An 18560-nucleotide genomic window follows, 5' to 3' on the forward strand; every position below is an offset into this window, starting at 1 on the left:
TTGTGGCTGAATTCTGGATTCACAGCTTTAGGCTCTTTTTAATTAGATGTTAAGTATTTGATTAAGGCATGAAGGCATAGTCTGTGGTGAACCGGGTAGGAAGAGACTGTACTGCAGAGAGAAGGTGTAAAAATTCTGCCCTACCAGCAGCAACACATCTGTAAAGAGTTAAAATAAGTGCAAGCTATGTGCTTACGCCAGTACTTTTGCAATTGTTTCTTAACACAAATGTTTTTGAACATGAGTTACACAAGATAGGTTTTTGTTTCTCCCCATCTCTGATGCAAAGAATGTTATTGTCTTGTATCCTTTGAGTTACTATCACAGAAAAGGGATTATTTTCACACATTACATAATGACATTACTGGTTGTGATGCCTTTTTCCACAGCCTCAGGGAATGATACAAAAATATTGTTATAGCTCTCTGAGACATATATAGAAAAGTAACAACTACTCTGAAAATTCCAGTTATGGAATAACTCAGCTTCTAGTGTATTCTTTTTCCTCTACAAGAGGTAGGTCTTTTTTTGAGAGCTCTTGCGATATAGCCATTATAGAAGTTCCACAAAGAAATCCAACCTTCTTGAAGATTCTGGGGACTTATACATGGCTTCTACATGTCTGAACCCTGGCTGCCATATGTCATCCCCTTCTATTATTAGGTATTACATTTTGCTGAGGAAGGTCAAAATGTGTGAGGGGTGTAAATACTGCAGCAGTCATCGTTAAGTCATGCATTGATTTATTCTTGGAAACATAGGAGCTGTGGAAGCGAGTGTGCCATACAGAGCCGCAAGTCCCAAGATCCTCAACAGATAACTACAGTAAAATGTTGGAAATTACAATCACTGCATTAGCAGGAAGAAATATCTCAGGTTCACTGAGGAAACACAATGTGTTGTTTTGGCTCCACTCTCCCCATGTGTTTTGTACCCTGAGGACCTTTCCTTCCATCTTCATTCACTCCTTACCTACTGCATAAAATGAAGACTGCACATCTGACAGTCTCCACAGGGACTGCCTGTTAGTACACAGGGTATTTGAAATAATTATTAGGTCAACTTTCTCCAGCTTGGCCCCTCTGCAGATGTCACTTCAGTTACTAGAATAGGCTCTGTGATAAAAATACTTTAGCTTCTCTCCATACATTTTAGTGGGCTCTTATAAAAATAGTTATATAAAAATTATAGATAATTGTATTTGCTTTGCTTTGTGCAGTCAAAAATACCTACCTAACTTTACTGTATTTTATAAATTGAAAATCTGTATAATCCTACACTCTAAGTACACAGTGTCTCTTATTACTGCCAATCTAAAGACACAGACTTTTTAACACCTGAAGAATAAATGCAATCTTCACAATTCTAAAGTCACCCAGTAACTGCTGGAAAAGGTTTAATACCAGCTTCAGCAAGAAGGAATAACTCTGGATGTCTTTCGAATAGTAACATGGCTCAAATTAAAATATATATTTTCCTTACTTCGTTATGCACTTTTTTTTTGATGATGGCCACCAAGTAGATTTTACAGTGAATGTGCTGAGACATTAAGATAAATAAAATGGTACAATGCAGAATACGTATTTTGTTTCTATTCAATTCCTAGAAGAACATGTTGGTTTTACATAGTGTCTCCATTTGAAGAAGCAGCAGTAAGGAACAGATGAACACTGAACTGTGCTTCTCATCACTGAAGTTCTTCCTTTGTTTAGAACAGCTGGATCATTGACTCTCTTGATTTTCCAACTCCGACCCATTTGACTAGGGAGGAAAAAAAACATCTATTAGAAGAATTACTGAGAGTAAATACAACGAATGAATGGTAGTGTTTTATTATGCTTCAAAACAAACTAGCCAACTCTGTGCTGAAATACATTGCCAGGAAGTTTTACCATCCAAAAATCACTTTACTTCTGTTGCATTACCAGACTAGATGCATACATACTGTATTCAGAAGGCACAAAATAATTAAAGCATTGCAGATGGAAGACCTAAAAGAAGGTCAAGCCTGTTTGTTGCAGGTTTAACTCTCATTATCTTGAGTGATACGATGTATAGCTAAACACCTGCTAAGATTCTCATCTTCCCAAGTGGAAGAATTGGGCTAAATAGTCACGTAGCCATTACACATTTATCTCCTTACACTGAGAAGTGTGGAAGAGGGCCAAAAATTAAAAGTAGAGAGAAGTCTATGTTCAAACAGTGATGCAGTGCAGGAAGCAAAATGAAGAGACTAGTAAAGGGAGGACATTAGACTAACTATGCACTGAAGCATGGTGCAGAGACTCCTAAGTTTTCACTGTCAGAAGGCAGCACTTTGCCAAGAACAGTATGTGTTCATCTTTCCTCTGCATAAATTCTTGTCAGCAGCAGCTTGGAGTTGTTTGCAACACTGCAGCCTGCAAAACATCTCCCTTTGTACCTTCTTGGCAAGGTGTCATTTACCATCATCAGCCCAACCACAGACACTTCCATTACCTCTTGCCCAAATCAGGCCGCTCCCTGACTAATGAATTGCATGCGTTGACATAGCTTTTTCTGTGTATTGTGGCATCCTCACGTGTACGTCTGCAGAAGGATTTACCTGGCACTCCAACGTGGTTTTCCACACATCGGATGTAATTCTGGGCCTTGGGTGGGAGGTCCTCCCATTTTCGTGCACCAGTTGTGTCAGTCTTCCACCCAGGCATTGTTTCGTACTCTACTTCCACCTTCTGTAATATCTCTTGATTAGCTGTGGGAGAAGAATTTTCATCACAGCTGAGTTTAGCTACTCCACCTTAACAGAGCACACTTATGGTTCTTGACCAACAAGATTTTTTGACAACATTTAAAAATAGATAAATGAAAACAAAAAAACAAAAACTCACAGGATTTTTACTGGTTGGTTAGTTAAATCATTCTTAATTTAGATTAATTTCTGTTAATTGGGAAGATAAGTTTGATTCAAGAGGACCCAGTAATCCAATTTCCTCTTGTCAAAACCTTAAGATGTACTCTGTGTTGTCAGTAAACTACAGCAGTATTCTTGAGGAAATAATTTACTTGAAGTTTAGAATAGTTCCAATTTTGGTTCAGATTTGCACACATGCGCATAATAAAATTTCTACAACAAGGTCTAAAAAAAAAGAAATCAAGCCTGACTTCAAGAAGCAGTCTTTCCCAACATATACAACTTAACAGGCAGGAAAGAGAAAAATGAACATAGATATTTAATAGCATACCTGGAAAATATGGAATTCTTTTTCCACCCAATTTGTAAGCAACACCAATTTTAATCTCATCAAGGACATCAAGAATATCCAGCTTTGTTAAGGCCAAACTGCACAGAAAAACATTGGTTAGAGTCATACACATGATGAATATTTCAGTCATCTTCCTCTTCAATCCCTTCCACCTGTTGTTGTTGTTGTTTGTTTGTCTGTTTTCCCCCTAGCTCTGTATTTGGAGATCCAACTCAGGCAACCCAGTAGCAGAAAATATACAAATATAAACATTGTTAATTGAATTCATGCCTCTGGGATGAATACATGACTGAGTTACTAAGATGCGTTTCCAAATGCTTGGCTGCCCATACAGGTGCAGAGTTTTCAGTTCTGTGCATTAAAATGCAAATTGACTGTGTAAACGTGCTACTTACTGGATTTAGTTTGGGTGTGTACCTTGGCACGTCACTTTATGTCACCAATAGTAATTAATTTTGTTATTTTTCCCGATTCACAACAACTATTAGACAAGCTTATTTACTAAATTACACTTTTAAAACAGACTTCACATGGTTTTAGATGCCAGATTATGCTTGTATTCAGTACAGTCGGGAAAATCTGAGTCTTACTTTCAGTACTCTGTCTGAGCTATCAGTATCATCAGTTTAATGAACCTTTTCCATCTTTTGAATGAGCATATTGGAAGACAAAAATGGAACCTCAAGAAGACATCATAGCAGTCACTGATCGGAATAAAACTGCATTTTAAAACTAGTCAACTCCTCTAGAAACAATATACCAGGCCTTGACTGATCATGAATAGAGAAGGATTTGGCCAAGTTTATGCATATATAGCCCATGCTGTATGTGCCCAGTAAGTATATGCTGAATGTAATGAGTAAACAAGACCAACTTTGGGGAAAGAAGCAACATAGAGCTAGTTCTTCAGCTTTTTTTTTCAAGATTTTATCTCCCCTGTTTTTAAGTGTCAGAGTTACCAGACATAACAGTTTTGTTGATGGAAGTGAAGTAATTGTATAGAACTGAAATGGAAGGAAATACAGTATTCTCCTAAGAATTATTCCAACATAAACCAGAGCTGTTTTAACAAAAAGCAAAATATAAATTCAAGCAAAAAAAAAAGATTTTAAAAACCCTTCTGATAAATTAATGAACAAAGATCATTATACGTATTGTTTCATTGTAGCACTAGCAGCATAAACAACACCAGTTAAGCCTCAGATTATAAAATATTGAAATGCCCACAGTAACGTGTCTGCATACATAAACAATTTGCCTGAATGCAAAGAGTAAGTCTACACCTTCTATGAACACAACTGTAATGCAACTTTTTCTGAAAATACAGATTGATAATCAGCTTTAAATTAATGGCTCACTATAGTTACCAGCATTAGACATAAGCTAGCCTGATGGCATTATGGTCTAGACCAGTTCCTTTAAACAGCCACTTTTCCTTTAAAATATCAATTCAAATTATTTTATAATTGAAAATATATTTCATCAACCAAATAAGTCACTCAGTCCCAATTAAAATAAAAGCTCAGACCATTAAAAACAGCATTTATAATACATTAAGACAATACACCTTTCTAGGTAAACAAACCTGTCTGAGCTGTGCCAGCTACTGTACACTGTGTGATCCCACCTATTTCACTTAAAGAGGTAATGTGTCTGAATGATGCACAATGGGTCCTGCAAGTCTGATTCACTAGAGCTAACCAAAACTCAAAACCAATGGTTTTTAAATAAGTCAATAAGAAAGCACTGGATCAAGAAAAGCAAACAATTTGTGCAAAAACTGTTGTATTGATCCAAACTACATTGGTCATCTGATGCAAGTAAAGTGAAAACATGTATGAAAAAAATCATGTTTACGATGATGTGAAATCACTCCATTTGAAAAAAAAAGTCTAAGGAGATAAAATTATTATTAGCATAAAGACGATTTTCATTTGCCGACTGTCAATTATTGTATCATTAAGACAATTTTCAGTTGCCCGCTGTGAATTATTTAATTGCTTAAAATGTAACACTTTACTGACTTATATTAATGTTACCTACATATTTATTCTGCGAAGCACAAAATAATCACTTCCAAATGTAGCGCAAAATCTGTGATGCTTACGCAGTGAATCCGTTGATCATATGAGCATATTTCAAAATGACAAGATCTAACCAGCCACAGCGTCTCTTTCTGCCTGTTGTTACTCCCCATTCGTGGCCACGGGACTGTAAAAGATCTCCAATTTCCTACAAGAAGACAGGAAGAATGATGATGGTATTTCACTGAAAAATAGCAAGGAAAGAAAATATAAACAAATATAGCAAGAAAAGAAAATATAAACAAATACAGACTGATAGCAAGAAAAATACAGTTGTTTAATCCCAAGGCTTTTTTTGTGGAAAAGCAAAAGAATATAAAAAATAAAATAAAAAAAGTTTTCTTAGAATGTGACTTAGTTGGAGAGTAAAGCCTCTTACACATAAGATGTTTATTTCCAAGATACTTATTTAATATAACTATTGTTTTCTTTTATTAGCTTGCATTTATATTCTCAGTCTTGTCTTTTGGCATCTATCGTTTTCAAGGGCAAGACTGTACATGTTCGGGACAGACCAATGCTTGTACAATGTCTAGGATAATAGATGCTTTGTTCATGCCTAGAGGTCCTAGGTTCTACCACAATATGAGAACGCCAACTGTTCTGTTTGGGTTGGCAATTTTTACAACATGGAAAAAAAATTAAGAAAACTTCACATTCATGATCTATAAAACTAAAGGATACCATCAATTCATTTGCAGCCATTAGAGAATGGATTTTAGTGACTACATCCTTAAATCAAATTCAGATCACTGACCTGGAGAATGCTGTGTGTATGGCTCTAATCAATATCCTGAGCTTTCTGGTTTCGTGATAATGAAAATATAATAGAGAGTTTAAAAGAATCAAAATCTGTCCCCCTCTTTTTATTGATGAATTTGTGCATGACTGGCTGACACACACCAAAATTATTCAGTACATCATATGGAACAAAGGCTGTTAAGCTCATAAATTCTATCTTGTAATTTAAGCTTTCCTGAGATGCACTGACAGCTCCAGTGTACAACAAACCCACTGAAATGCACCTAACTAGACTACATACAATGATGATATCTGTTTTCTTATCATTCATTGCAAGAGAACTGTCACTGCAAAATAATGTCACCACGATTGTGCTTCTCTCCTCTGAAGAAAAATGCCTGAAGTTTATCAGGCAACTCCTGTCTTCATGATTGCAACAGCCTAGCATTGTTATAGAGCCTATTTATTTGGCAGGACACCCTTACCCCTTGAACTTATTTCTTGGCAACTGTATATATTACATTTTGTAACAGTAAACCTACATTAATCTGCTCAGTTGGGAAGGCTCCAATTCCCACCCGAGTAGTATACGCCTTCACCACGCCATACACATCACCAACGTGCTGGGGGGGAATACCAAGTCCAGTGCATACACCACCTACAGTGCAGTTCGATGAAGTCACGAAAGGATACGTGCCTGTCAGAAAAACAAAACAGCACAACCCTGTTTCAGCAATGAAAAGAAACTAAGACTGACTTGCCTTTATGAGGAGGTTTTCCTTTCAAGGAGGTTTTCATCTGTATGTTTGGCTTTAAAGCTGAACTGAAATAGCAGTCAAAGCCGAGGGTAAATCCTCCTTACTACTTTCCCCCATTTTGCCTAAAGAGAACAAATTAAGCTGTTCTTTCCCAAATTGCTTCCTCTTGTAGTGAATGATATGTATTTAGATTTCTAAAGCTCCACAGACAACCCCCACCCCACAAACGAATGACTTTTTCCAGTCAAATAGCTGACTTATCCTGGCATTTTTGTATAAACTTATTATTAGTGATCAAGAACTTCACACAGCCAAATAAGAAAATGTACTACTTTCTTACACATGAGGGATCAAGTATGTGTGATCTGTTACAATGCACAAGTTATTTTGCATTCATGCTTTGCAGCTCTCATTGAGGACTGCCCACGAGGGAGAAATTTAAAAGCATCTCAGTACTACTTCCATCAGACACTCGATCTATTACAGGATGCTGTTGCTGTGTAAAGCTTTTTTCACCGCCCTGTGTGTCACAGAAAGTATTTCTGCAACATCCACAGACAGCCTGGTGTAAAGGTCACAATCTGACATTCCCAGTGCCCTACACAAGTAGCTCTGTGTATCTGCTGCAAATTTGCTACACCTTAGGAGGCTAATCATGATCTCTACACTGTGACTTCGGATCAGAGCATCTCTCCAGCTCTATTTCCCCTTTGTGGAGACTTAAGTAGTTTAATTAGACTTTTGGTAAGAGAGCAGAGCAGAGTTAACTGAAGAAACTAGGCTTACAGGTTATCTGCACTGGTTTAATCCTCTCTCCACAGCAAAGGAATTACTCTCAGCAATGCTGCAGTGGGCTAGCTGCATGGCACGGTGCACGACCATTTAGAAGTGATAAAGACAAGAATATCTAAGAGGGAAATTTCAACTCCACTGGAATAAAACTTCAGTAAAAATCAATATTTAAACCCTCAGCATTTAATCCTATTAATGATATGATCTCTGCCTTACTGTCTTTTACTTTTGGGAGACCTGATCCTGTTAAAGATTACATTGTGTCCCTATTTTCCTACTGTTTACAAAGAAGATATAAGCATAAATCAAAATAAAACTACACTCTTAGGAGTTAAATCGAGTTTACAATTTAACTTACCAAAGTCAATATCAAGTAGTGCTGCATTGGCTCCTTCAACAAGGATCTTCTTTGGGGAGCCATGTAGAGCTTCATACATAAAATATACGCCATCTCGAACCATCGGTCTTATTTTTTCAGCATATCCCTGCAAATTTGAGTGTAAATGTCAACTTTCCCAGATAACGCTACCTGAATGGCCGGAAGGAACACTGTGATCACTTTTGAAAGATGAAACATTGAGAAAAACCCTAATATACCAGCTTCACTAACTGTTTTTTACCTGAAAATTTCAAAGATTAGCTTATAGTCTATTAAAAACAAATTAATATATTGAACCAGTCACATAATAAAACACAGTTTGTTCTGGCATTGGAATGCCATAATTTCTATACCATTTCTGTTCACAGAGATGATGTATGCCTACCTCATTTTCTTGATGGACTATAGTCTAGACACACTGACAAATAATAGAGACTGGGACTTAGAAATAATTCAAGCTCCAGAGGAAAAACAGTACAAAACAAAACACTTCCCATGGTATGGTATTAGCTCTGAACAAGTACCAGACAAAACTTGGGGAAGTTAAGAGATATTCTTTCAGTATCTTTTTCTTACATATTCAAAGACGTTTTACCAGTGGCTCTTCTGGATTTATAAGAAAAATGTCTTTTTATAAATAACACCAGGATCTTGAAACACAGATTCCACAAACAATTCTTTAGTAAGTATGGAAGTCTTTCAGGTAGCCTAGATCAGTCATGGCCAGAATGAAACCACTAACTGCAAGTGTCACTCTGCATTCTCTTGACTACTTTAACACAGTTATTTGGAGTTTAAAAAGTAAAACATTGTATGAGAATAATAATTACATTAATTACAAAATGTATTTTAATTCCCACAACTGAACATTCTATTATGAAACAGTTACTCCTACTAAAAAGGTTTTATAATAATGAAAACATATATTTCCTTAACATATACACTTGTCATTTAAATTAATTATTTTATCAGCAATAATAATTAACTAAAAAAATAGTGTTTTTTTCTAATTTCAATTTAAAATATTTTTTCTACAGTTTCACTCAAAGCTGAACAAATATTAAGTGCTATATCCTTACCTTTAGCTTTTTCAGTTGTCCTTCTATATCTATTTCCAATGTTGGAAACATTGACTTGTATTGTTGTGCCAGGTTTTTAAATCTGTAAAATATTCGAAATTGTATCTATGAAGAACAGTCTTTAAGTTACTGTTCATAGAACCTCTGGCAAGATGTGAGGTTATATTATACAGTGTATACATTGACAGTTATATAGAGAAAATACACAGAACTTTGATACCTCAACCAGTGCATTTCCCAACATATAAAATTATAATTTAAATGACAAAAAACTCTGAGAAGTACAGAAAATACACACATACACATTCTTTCCAGTTTCTTCTCCTTCTAGATAATTTATATACAAAATTCAGACACATTTTTATAAACATCTCCTTAAAAGTAAATCTGCCAGCCAAAATATACGACTAACATAATATTTAGAAAAGAAAATAGTTGTACCTTGAAGAAAATTCATCAAAGTCAGAAAGGAGGTCACAAATTCGAAGACCTGTTCGTGCAGCTTTGGAAGAATATGTTGGTCCAATCCCCTTCTTTGTTGTGCCAATACTAGTTGAAAAAAAACAAAAACAAAAACCACAACCAAACATCTATTAACATATGCAAAAATATTTTTATGCCAATTAATTTGTTAAAGCTCTTCAGTACTCTATATACTGGGCAGAAGTTCTGAGACAAAAAAAACCCAAAAAAAACAGTCACTAACATTCTATAATAGTCAGTATAAAGCAACTTTCATGCTCCAGTGGATTTACATAAATATTGCTAATATTAATGGTATGCAGTATACCATTAAGCCTTGGATCTGGCTGAAACAAGCTGAGTCTAGAGTGTGTGTGTATATACAGATTTTAACAGAGCAATGATGGTTACTATGCTATCCTGTAGTACTACTAAGTCCCTGCCTAAGAAGGAAAGGAAACAAATGTCATTGTCACAGCTGCAGCACTGCCTATATTGTAAACAACCAATTTGTGAGCGATGAAACTCATTTCCTATGGCTTTGTTTCCAGTAGTCTTTTTGAGTAAGATTCCATCCAAATCATTATTTATACCATGCATATCCCTGTAAACTCTTGTTGCAGCCTTTACCTTGATGAGGACAAAAATGAAGCTGCTTTCCTATCTGCATGCCTATTTTCATGTGTATTTTAGAAATATATAATTTTGAGACCTCTGTATGTTAAGATTGGTTGAAATTGTCCAATGGGATCAACATTAATAGGAGACTAACAGGCAGAAAAATAGTGTGTTCACATAAACCTTTGTTCTTTCAGAAACCAGAATAATGAAGTACGAATAGTTACATACTGTGTAAGATTAAAATAGAAACTAATATCTCCACAAACTATAACTGAATATACATTAAACAATTACTAGCGTGTAATCTAATCTTGCCAACACTTCAGACCCGATTCAAAAAGCATCACTAGCTGATATTAAAGAGGATTGGAAGCATCACTTTAAAGCAAATGAGATTAGAGGATTTGTTAGGAATTTGAAAATGTCTTTATATGTTGTAGAGAACCGGGAAATGGAAGTAAGAATTTATATCCTCAGTAATACCTCAGAATTCATACACTAAAATATGTAGGAACAGAATAGAGTTACAGAATTAATAAAATCAGCAAGGCTCTTTATAGATATATTGCTTTTCTGTTTTCCAAATTATTATTAATGATATGAAGGTGCTGAAAATACTTACTTTTTTCCTTCTTGTGCTTGACGTTGCACCTCCTGGAGCCCATCTACTGCCTGGTGAAAGTCAAACACTGAAATGGAAAACCAAACAGACATAACTGCAGACCAAAGGAGAAAAGCATTCTTTAAATCACAGACATCTATAATTTCAGAACTAATTTTGTTTTCAATTTGTTATTAACAATAGTTCAAGGACTTCTCATGTGAAAACAAAGCTAGTACTATGAAAACATGTAAAGCATCATTCTTTAGTAGGTACAAATCCTGTTATATTTCAGATACACAACGAATCAAGACGTATTAGATGAAATGCATGCCTGCTTTGTAGAGAAACAATGTAATTCCACCATAACTCTAAAATGGTAGCTTAGCTATCTTTACCCTTCAATCATCACTTACCTATATGTGCTCTATCTGATATAATCAATCTTTTCTCCCAATCTTTTAAACCTGTAAAAAAAAAAGTATATAAAGAAAGAAGTAGGATTTCAGATGCTCTGACTGGTCAAACTTGTAGATTTACTTTGAGTTTTTCCTCTATCTTTTTTCCTAGTTTATTTAGTTTCTGAAGAATACTGCAGACAAAATGAGTAACACTTAAATGACTCTCAAATTTTTGGTAACAAGCTTTGCATTTTCTTTTTTCAGCTTTCCCATGTTGGTATGGACTAAGCTATTTGTTCTCCTTGAACACCAGAATGCTATGGCTTACACACATTTCTTGAAAAGATTCATCTAGTTTATAAGGAAATATGATCCTCGTTTAACTTGCTATATGATAAAACACTTAAACTCCATTTGTGCCTAGCAAATAGAGAATTTACGTAAAGAATCATAGATCAATTTAAAATGGACGAGACCTCAGAAGGTCATCTGCTCCAAACCCTTGCTCAAAGCAGGATTTTGTATTCACCTGGGGAAACAGGGACGAAGAAACTCTTGGTTAAATCATTACCCTTTGAGGTAAAATGTAGCTTTGCAACACACTTAAGGATTTTATTTTCTATCTGATATAGTTTAAAATGTCACATATCGCTATGAAAACCCATGAAAAGATTACTTTTGAAAATCTCTTTGAAGACTATAACACAATTTTAATACCGTTCTCTTCATTATTTAAAATCCAGAATGTTATCACACTGAATATTTATGGTAATAAACCACGGCTTAATAAAAAACCTCAACCTGGCTGACAATGTCAAGCAAGGTTAAATTACTTGATACAAACCTTTCTTCTCATTCTTTTCAGCTTCTTCAAATAGGCCTGGTAAATGTATAACCACTCCATTACCTTTGGGAACACAAAAGATTTATTTTAAAGCAAGCAATAAAATACTCAGGGTGCAAGGCATGCAAATACTTGCTGTCTGAAATTTTATTTAAAAAGGAGGACTAAGTTTCTGACATTTCTCACTATGTGATCTTGAGAGGGTTTTCTGATAAATCTTTACTTTGGGTAAGCAACTGCACATCTGCTAAGATCAGAAAAAAACAGAACTTGCTTATTTCAGGTTTGAATATAGGGCCTGATCCAAAGTCAGCTGACTTAAGCAGATTCTTTTTGTTGTTTGTGGTGGACTCCGAACAAGGAATTTAGTCGCCATTGTTCACTGCTGAAAGCTCAAAGAAGTCTGTGGCCTTGTAACAGTGACACGTCTGTGTGCCAGTATTTAGATTTTCCTCAGAATTCATGTATTTATCTCAAACCCAGCTCAAACCAGTGCTGTAACACATTAGCAACGCCTTCTCCCTACTATTGAGCTACAATTTAAGATCCACAAGCAATACAGAACTGATGAGATGTGGAGGATTAATGGTGTAGTGGGCTGAAAACAGCTGCTACTTCCTTCTCAGGAACAGAAATATCTGCAAACAGTCTCTGCCTAAATTTAGGGTAACTTAGTTACACTCTTTACTACTTGACAAGAGAGTAAATTGGAAAGCCAAATAATATGCCATACTTAGCAGAATGAAAAAAAAGAAGTTTCATTTATTTCAAACATCCATTTGGAAATTATCAAATGGAACAAAACAAATTACAGATCTGTGACTCACTGAAATACACTCACTCATTTCTTGCACATTTTGTACGCATTTTTTCTTTTGGAAAGCATCATAATTTTGGATAAGTCTAAGCTTTCAGTTTGCCTACCACTTAAACATGAGGTAAATGCCCAGTAAGCAAAACAAGCTTTTTAATGATGCTATTTGCAACAAACATCATTACAGTGAAATGTAACATCAGCTTAAAACAGTTTGTAATGTGAACCAAATTTATATATATATAAATAAATAAGACTGGATGATGACCTTCCAAGGAGAGCCCTATATCTTGGGGCCTATTTCTGGAAAGTCAACAAGTGGATGCCAGGGGGTACATAATATTATTTATTTAGCCTATTTAGTTGTTTTCTGTGTTCTCAAAGTGTAGCATTTACATTTCTGAAATTATGACAGGAAAAAAGAAGTAGAGGGCAGGATCCAAGCTTATAACAAAGTATAAGAAAGGACAACATGACGGAAAGAGGGGGATTCTTAGCTTGTTTTCTAGCAGCAGACAATGTAGAATTACTTCATATTAAAGCAGCAGTGAAATGCAAAGTCAAACAACCGAAGCTAAAGTGAATTCTATGTTTTTCTTTGCTTGTTACTATAAACTGTGGTTGTAGCTAGCTGCTCTGAAGCATTACTTCATTAAGTAAGTTCCAAATTTGTCTTACCAATGAAAGAAATTGCCTTTGGATTAATGATGCCACTAGGAAACAGGTGGAAATCATATTCTTTCCCATCAACAACCACAGTATGACCTGCGTTATTACCACCCTGCAACAGAAAGAAAGACAAGGTTAGTTACCCTATACCTTCACTTTAAATGCACTTTATGTGTTTATGTCTTAGGTCACTGTTTTCTCCACCTTATAGTTTCTTGAGATACTGGAGTATTGTAAAAAGGGCTCAGACAGGAGAATTACGAAGCCAAAAGATTTCTGGCATACCCACACAAACCCACCCTTTTCTGTGCCTGGTCATTTCTTTGGGGTTAAGCCTACATCTCCCAGGATTTCCTTTTGAATGGAAACTCTTCTTGCCCACTGAAAAAAAAACAGCTGCCACTTCTCAAGGTGCTCGAGATGGAAAAAGCAGGGAATGTGTAGTCCTTGTGGCTTCACAGAGTATCCCTGTCATCCCACTAAACACCATCACCGCACCTTTACAGAGCCTGCTGCAATTCTTAACTTGGATGATCATCTACCACACCTGAGAGTGGAGCTGTTATTTTCTCAAGAAACACATTTTTACCAATAAGGCTTTAAAAGATGGTGGTAAGACACCACAGACTTGGGAAGAAGTGAATAAATAAAGGTCTTGCCTTGATCGAAACTGAAACAGCAAAGAACTTTACAAATTAAACATCCTGTTTTATCAGCAGACATAATGCTTGCTGCTGTTTTGACAGTGATGTAGTTTTTTCTTCTACTGATAAGGTTGGGAAACCCGACTGCTTGTCTGCTCTGGTGCTACAGGATTTCCTTCTGTTTTTTAAAATTATTACAAATCTTAGTAGATTTGATATGAAGTCTGAATGATGTGGAAATGTCTGAAATGATTGCGTCTACTAGAAGGAGAACTGAGACTGTTCCTGATAATTTGCAAATAATAAAGAGTGTTGGCTGAATGACTGGAAATGATATATAACTGTCCTTTCTCACAGAGCTTTCATTTATAATAATTAATCACACAACATTCGTTCAAAGTTTCATTTACTCATTTGCCTATTTGCTCATATGTAGTGTACAGGAAAATAGCAGGAAAATATGTAGTGTACAGGAAAATAGCAACTAACACTCCTTTCAAAATGTGGGTATATGCTGAAACACAATAATAAAAAAAAAAGAAAAAAGATATGGGTTATAAAAAAAACAACTTTTAAAGAAGTAGGGATTAACATTAAGAAAGAAATAGTGCCTTTAGATATGACAAAAGTAATTCTCATGTTTTGGAAGATGCGAGGTCAACAGTAAAGTTTAAAAATATACCGTGCCAAGGGAGAGTACAAATTTCATTTGATTTTGCAAATATCTGGGTAGGTCATCCTTTGGCTGGGAAGGACTTTAAAGTGTTTTGCTAATGCAGAGTTATAGCTTGTCCAGAGAATCCTGAAGAAAGCAGAACCTTCCACAGTATTTAGTTTGCCTATCAGATATAATAGGCCAGCCGTAGGAACCTGAATCCAGTCAAAGGTATTGAGCTAACTAGCAGGCTAATAAATCATGCAGGAGACTCCTTTACATGATAATTAAAAGGTCAGAGATTGGATGGATTGTAGTGATAGAAAACTAACTTATTTTATTATAGAGGTATGGGGCTTAAGAAAGAAGCTAGTAACTATTGAGACAATGAGCTTTCCTTTCCTGTTTGCGTATAGAAGGCAGCAAGATGGAAATGAACTCAGTCTGGTTTAACACTGATTTAATCTCTGCTATAAACACCAATTTTCATGCTTCCTGAGAAAATGGGGAACCTGGTTCCTTCAAAAGTATTTGTTGCTACTAATACTATGACTATATTCTGCTTTTGTTAATCAACAGGAAGACGAACAAATGAAATCATGGCTTGAGGATTCACCATCTGAGAGAAAACCACTCCTAAATTATAATCAAAGTGCTTTCTAAAATACTAAAATTTTAGAAGCTGGGATATAATGGTATGAGAATGTTTATGAAAGACAGTTTATGATTTTCAAATGTTTCCGGAACAACTGATGCCCAAACAAATGCTGTCTCTTTCTTTAGCAAATGCTTAAAAAGGGACATTAATTTTAACTTCTTAATCAGTCAGCTGTGAGAGCTGGCATATATAAAAAATGCTGAAGCACAGAAACATCAGCGGATATATATATATATATATATATATTGCATCCTGTAATTGCCAGAATCTTTGAAGCCACTTTCAGTCCCTCTGGACAGAAAATATAAATGAAGAATTCTGTGACAGACCCTACAAAACAGAACTTTTCTAACCTAAAGCTAGAGTTGACAACCCTGGAACTGCTTTTGTTTGTTGCTCATGTTCATCTGCATTTCCTGAAGAAGTGTCTACTGAGTGTATTTTACAGCTCAATTTAACACTTTTCTACTAACACAATTAAAGTGGTAGCAGAGCACTGAATAGTCCAACAGACATGATCAAACATCCAAAAGGTAACTGGTCTGATGGGATACTTTCTAATTATTACCTCGTCACCTTAGTAAATTAGATATATTTCTCATATTGAGTTCCACAGATATTCTGATGACATATTGCCAGTCTAATAGCTCAGATGTTAGAGACACCTACTTCTTTTCTACTTTTATCTAAGTTCTGAGAGCCATTTTTTTTCTAATGAAGTATATAAAAGGGGAACCTGAAAGCTTGCACGGGCTTAATCGGAACATTACATGATCGAAGGCCCGGAGATCTACCTAGCACACTGCACCCAGCTCTGCACGATGAGCTTCCATTTAATACCCAGACCCAGCTCACAGAATCTCTCGTGAATCACAGTACTGTCCACTGGTCTCACTTGAATTTTATACAGCTTTGAACATTTGCACTTTTCTAGGTCATATCTGCCTTCTGTTGTGATTCTGAAAAGCCTTCTCTATTGACGGGAGTGTTAAGGCGACAACTGACAGATTAATCACCGGTGCTACTTTGGCATCATCTGTACTGTGAAATCATGGTATGACCAGAAATAATGGTTTGTGTTAAATTCCAAAATCTGTGAAGCATGGGCATTCCCATTAAACTAGTATGGTGTGGGGAGTTCTGTGCCCCAAAGGAACCATTAAGAGAGCTGCTGAAGCTTCAAGAGGTTGAGTGCAACTGGGATGACACCTACAACATTAGTACCCCTTTAACCTGAAGCCTTCCTGCAGCAACTCCAACATGTTTTGCAGCCACCTGCACTTCTAGCAACTACTAAAACTGTACCAGATGCAAGAAACCTACTAGGTGCTCTGTAAAGGCTGTAGTCACTGGTGAGGCTTCAACAATGAGATTGGATTGGGGCTATCAATTACAGCAACAAACACCAGCAATGAAATGGAATTTGAGAACTAGAAAGTATTAAGCATGCTGAAGATAACATGATAGGTATCTTACAACAGTCATAGGTGTCATTTAGGAATCTTATCTCCAGAGAGCACACAGAAACCCTTCCTTTGTCAGCACTGCCCAGACCCACGAATACTGGTTGACTGCACGGCCATGGCTGTATTCAAGTTCCAGAGCTGAACAATGCTCGTTTCTGACCGTATTTAGTGGGTGTTTAAATTTAATCAGTTGCCTAGGGAAAAAATAACTTATACTGAAGTCATTCATAGCCTGCAGTGGAATATTAATACTCAGTTTTATGAAAGCACCTGCATTGCTTAACAGAGTTTTTATTAACTTTTAAAACTCTACAAGCTGACGCTCTATTAACAGCATTAAAAATGTACCATTTCAGTTTATTTTGTCTAAGGGATCCTCTACTACCTTGTGCTGCTTTAAGTCATACCTCCTCTCTTCTAAAATCCAGCAGACCACCAGCAAAGTGGTTTAAATTCAGCAACTTAAATGCCTGTCATTCCAGGTGGGAAATAAACTTTGATTATAAGATAATGGAAAAAAACTGTAACATTGTTTTCAAGCAACAAGGAACATACTAGGCATTACTTTCAGAGCAGAATAATCCTACATGGTGATTTTTTCCACTACATTAGTTTATTCAAAAAATGCTTTTCCAATTTTTTTATTGCTGACCTATTTGTGATTTTGTATTATTGTATAAAAGTGATGTACTTTGATTACTGTTCTATACTACATGAACAAAACCACTGCATGAATGTAATAGCTTCTCAATCTATTGTATCTTGCCAGTTTTACCAACCACTTATTGGTATAAATAATATCTTTAAGGAAATTAATAATTATTATGAACAGGTTGGTACAGGAGAACATGCAGTTTATTTTATTTTTAGTAGAGCCTACGAAAAATATTAAGAAACAAATTCACCTTCCATAGTGCTCAGCCATTTCAACGCTGGTTTGATTTATTTTTATTTTTTATTTTTAAATCAACTCCTGTATTCTCTGAAGTTGAAATATCCCCAGGTGTAAACAGTTTCCATTCAGAGCAGTAATGAGGCTGTTCAGTACCTGCAGCAGAAACTCTTTGCTCCCACCTAGCCTCATGATACACATTTGAATAAGGCGGAAACGTGTCCTGATGCTCAGATTAATTTCTGCCTGCACTTGCCACAGTGCCAATGTGCAAGTGAATGCATTCTGCATATGTGGGAGGAGTGTTTCCAGATGCTCTTCTGGTTTCCGCTAGTTACTGCACCTTTCCTTCATGCAGTGTTCCCCACAATGTCTGAACATTGATTAACGAGCTGGATTGATACAAAAATCAACACAGCCCGTAAAAAATTCCTTAAAACCCGACCGATAGTCTCTAACTACAACTAGAGGATGAGCACTAAATATTTATGTTTCTGATGGGTCCCATAGTGATCAGTTCTCTGCCAGTCAACAACGTTAATCAATATCATGGGGAAAATAGAAACTCATTGTTGACGACTTGCAGCTGGCATAAAAATTGCTTTAGTGGTGTATCAACAGCACATGGGTCTGAACTCCTTAGCCAAACCGTGCAAGCAGTGAATTTGTCATGACCATACAATTTGTCATGACCACGTTTAGGATAAATAAATAAGAAACAAACAGGTATGCCGAACAGTGGACATGGGATATCT

At 36.0% G+C, this 18560-nt stretch overlaps 1 protein-coding gene across 1 annotated transcript in view; it reads right to left on the minus strand.

The window, feature by feature from the left end:
- The window catches only part of ADSS1 (adenylosuccinate synthase 1), a 27190-nt gene continuing 8630 nt past the window's right edge, over positions 1-18560 (minus strand). Inside the window, exons 2-13 of the mRNA XM_040559574.1 lie at positions 13500-13602; positions 12008-12070; positions 11179-11229; positions 10784-10850; positions 9520-9627; positions 9079-9160; positions 7979-8105; positions 6613-6767; positions 5353-5477; positions 3225-3322; positions 2585-2734; positions 1-1761 (exon numbers count right to left, since the gene is read on the minus strand). Of these exons, the coding sequence (XP_040415508.1) occupies positions 1709-1761; positions 2585-2734; positions 3225-3322; positions 5353-5477; positions 6613-6767; positions 7979-8105; positions 9079-9160; positions 9520-9627; positions 10784-10850; positions 11179-11229; positions 12008-12070; positions 13500-13602 (1182 nt within the window). The 3' untranslated portion in view covers positions 1-1708. The remainder of the gene's footprint in view (positions 1762-2584; positions 2735-3224; positions 3323-5352; positions 5478-6612; positions 6768-7978; positions 8106-9078; positions 9161-9519; positions 9628-10783; positions 10851-11178; positions 11230-12007; positions 12071-13499; positions 13603-18560) is intronic.

This window comes from Cygnus olor, chromosome 5 (assembly GCF_009769625.2).
Source record: "Cygnus olor isolate bCygOlo1 chromosome 5, bCygOlo1.pri.v2, whole genome shotgun sequence".
Lineage (NCBI taxonomy): Eukaryota > Metazoa > Chordata > Aves > Anseriformes > Anatidae > Cygnus > Cygnus olor.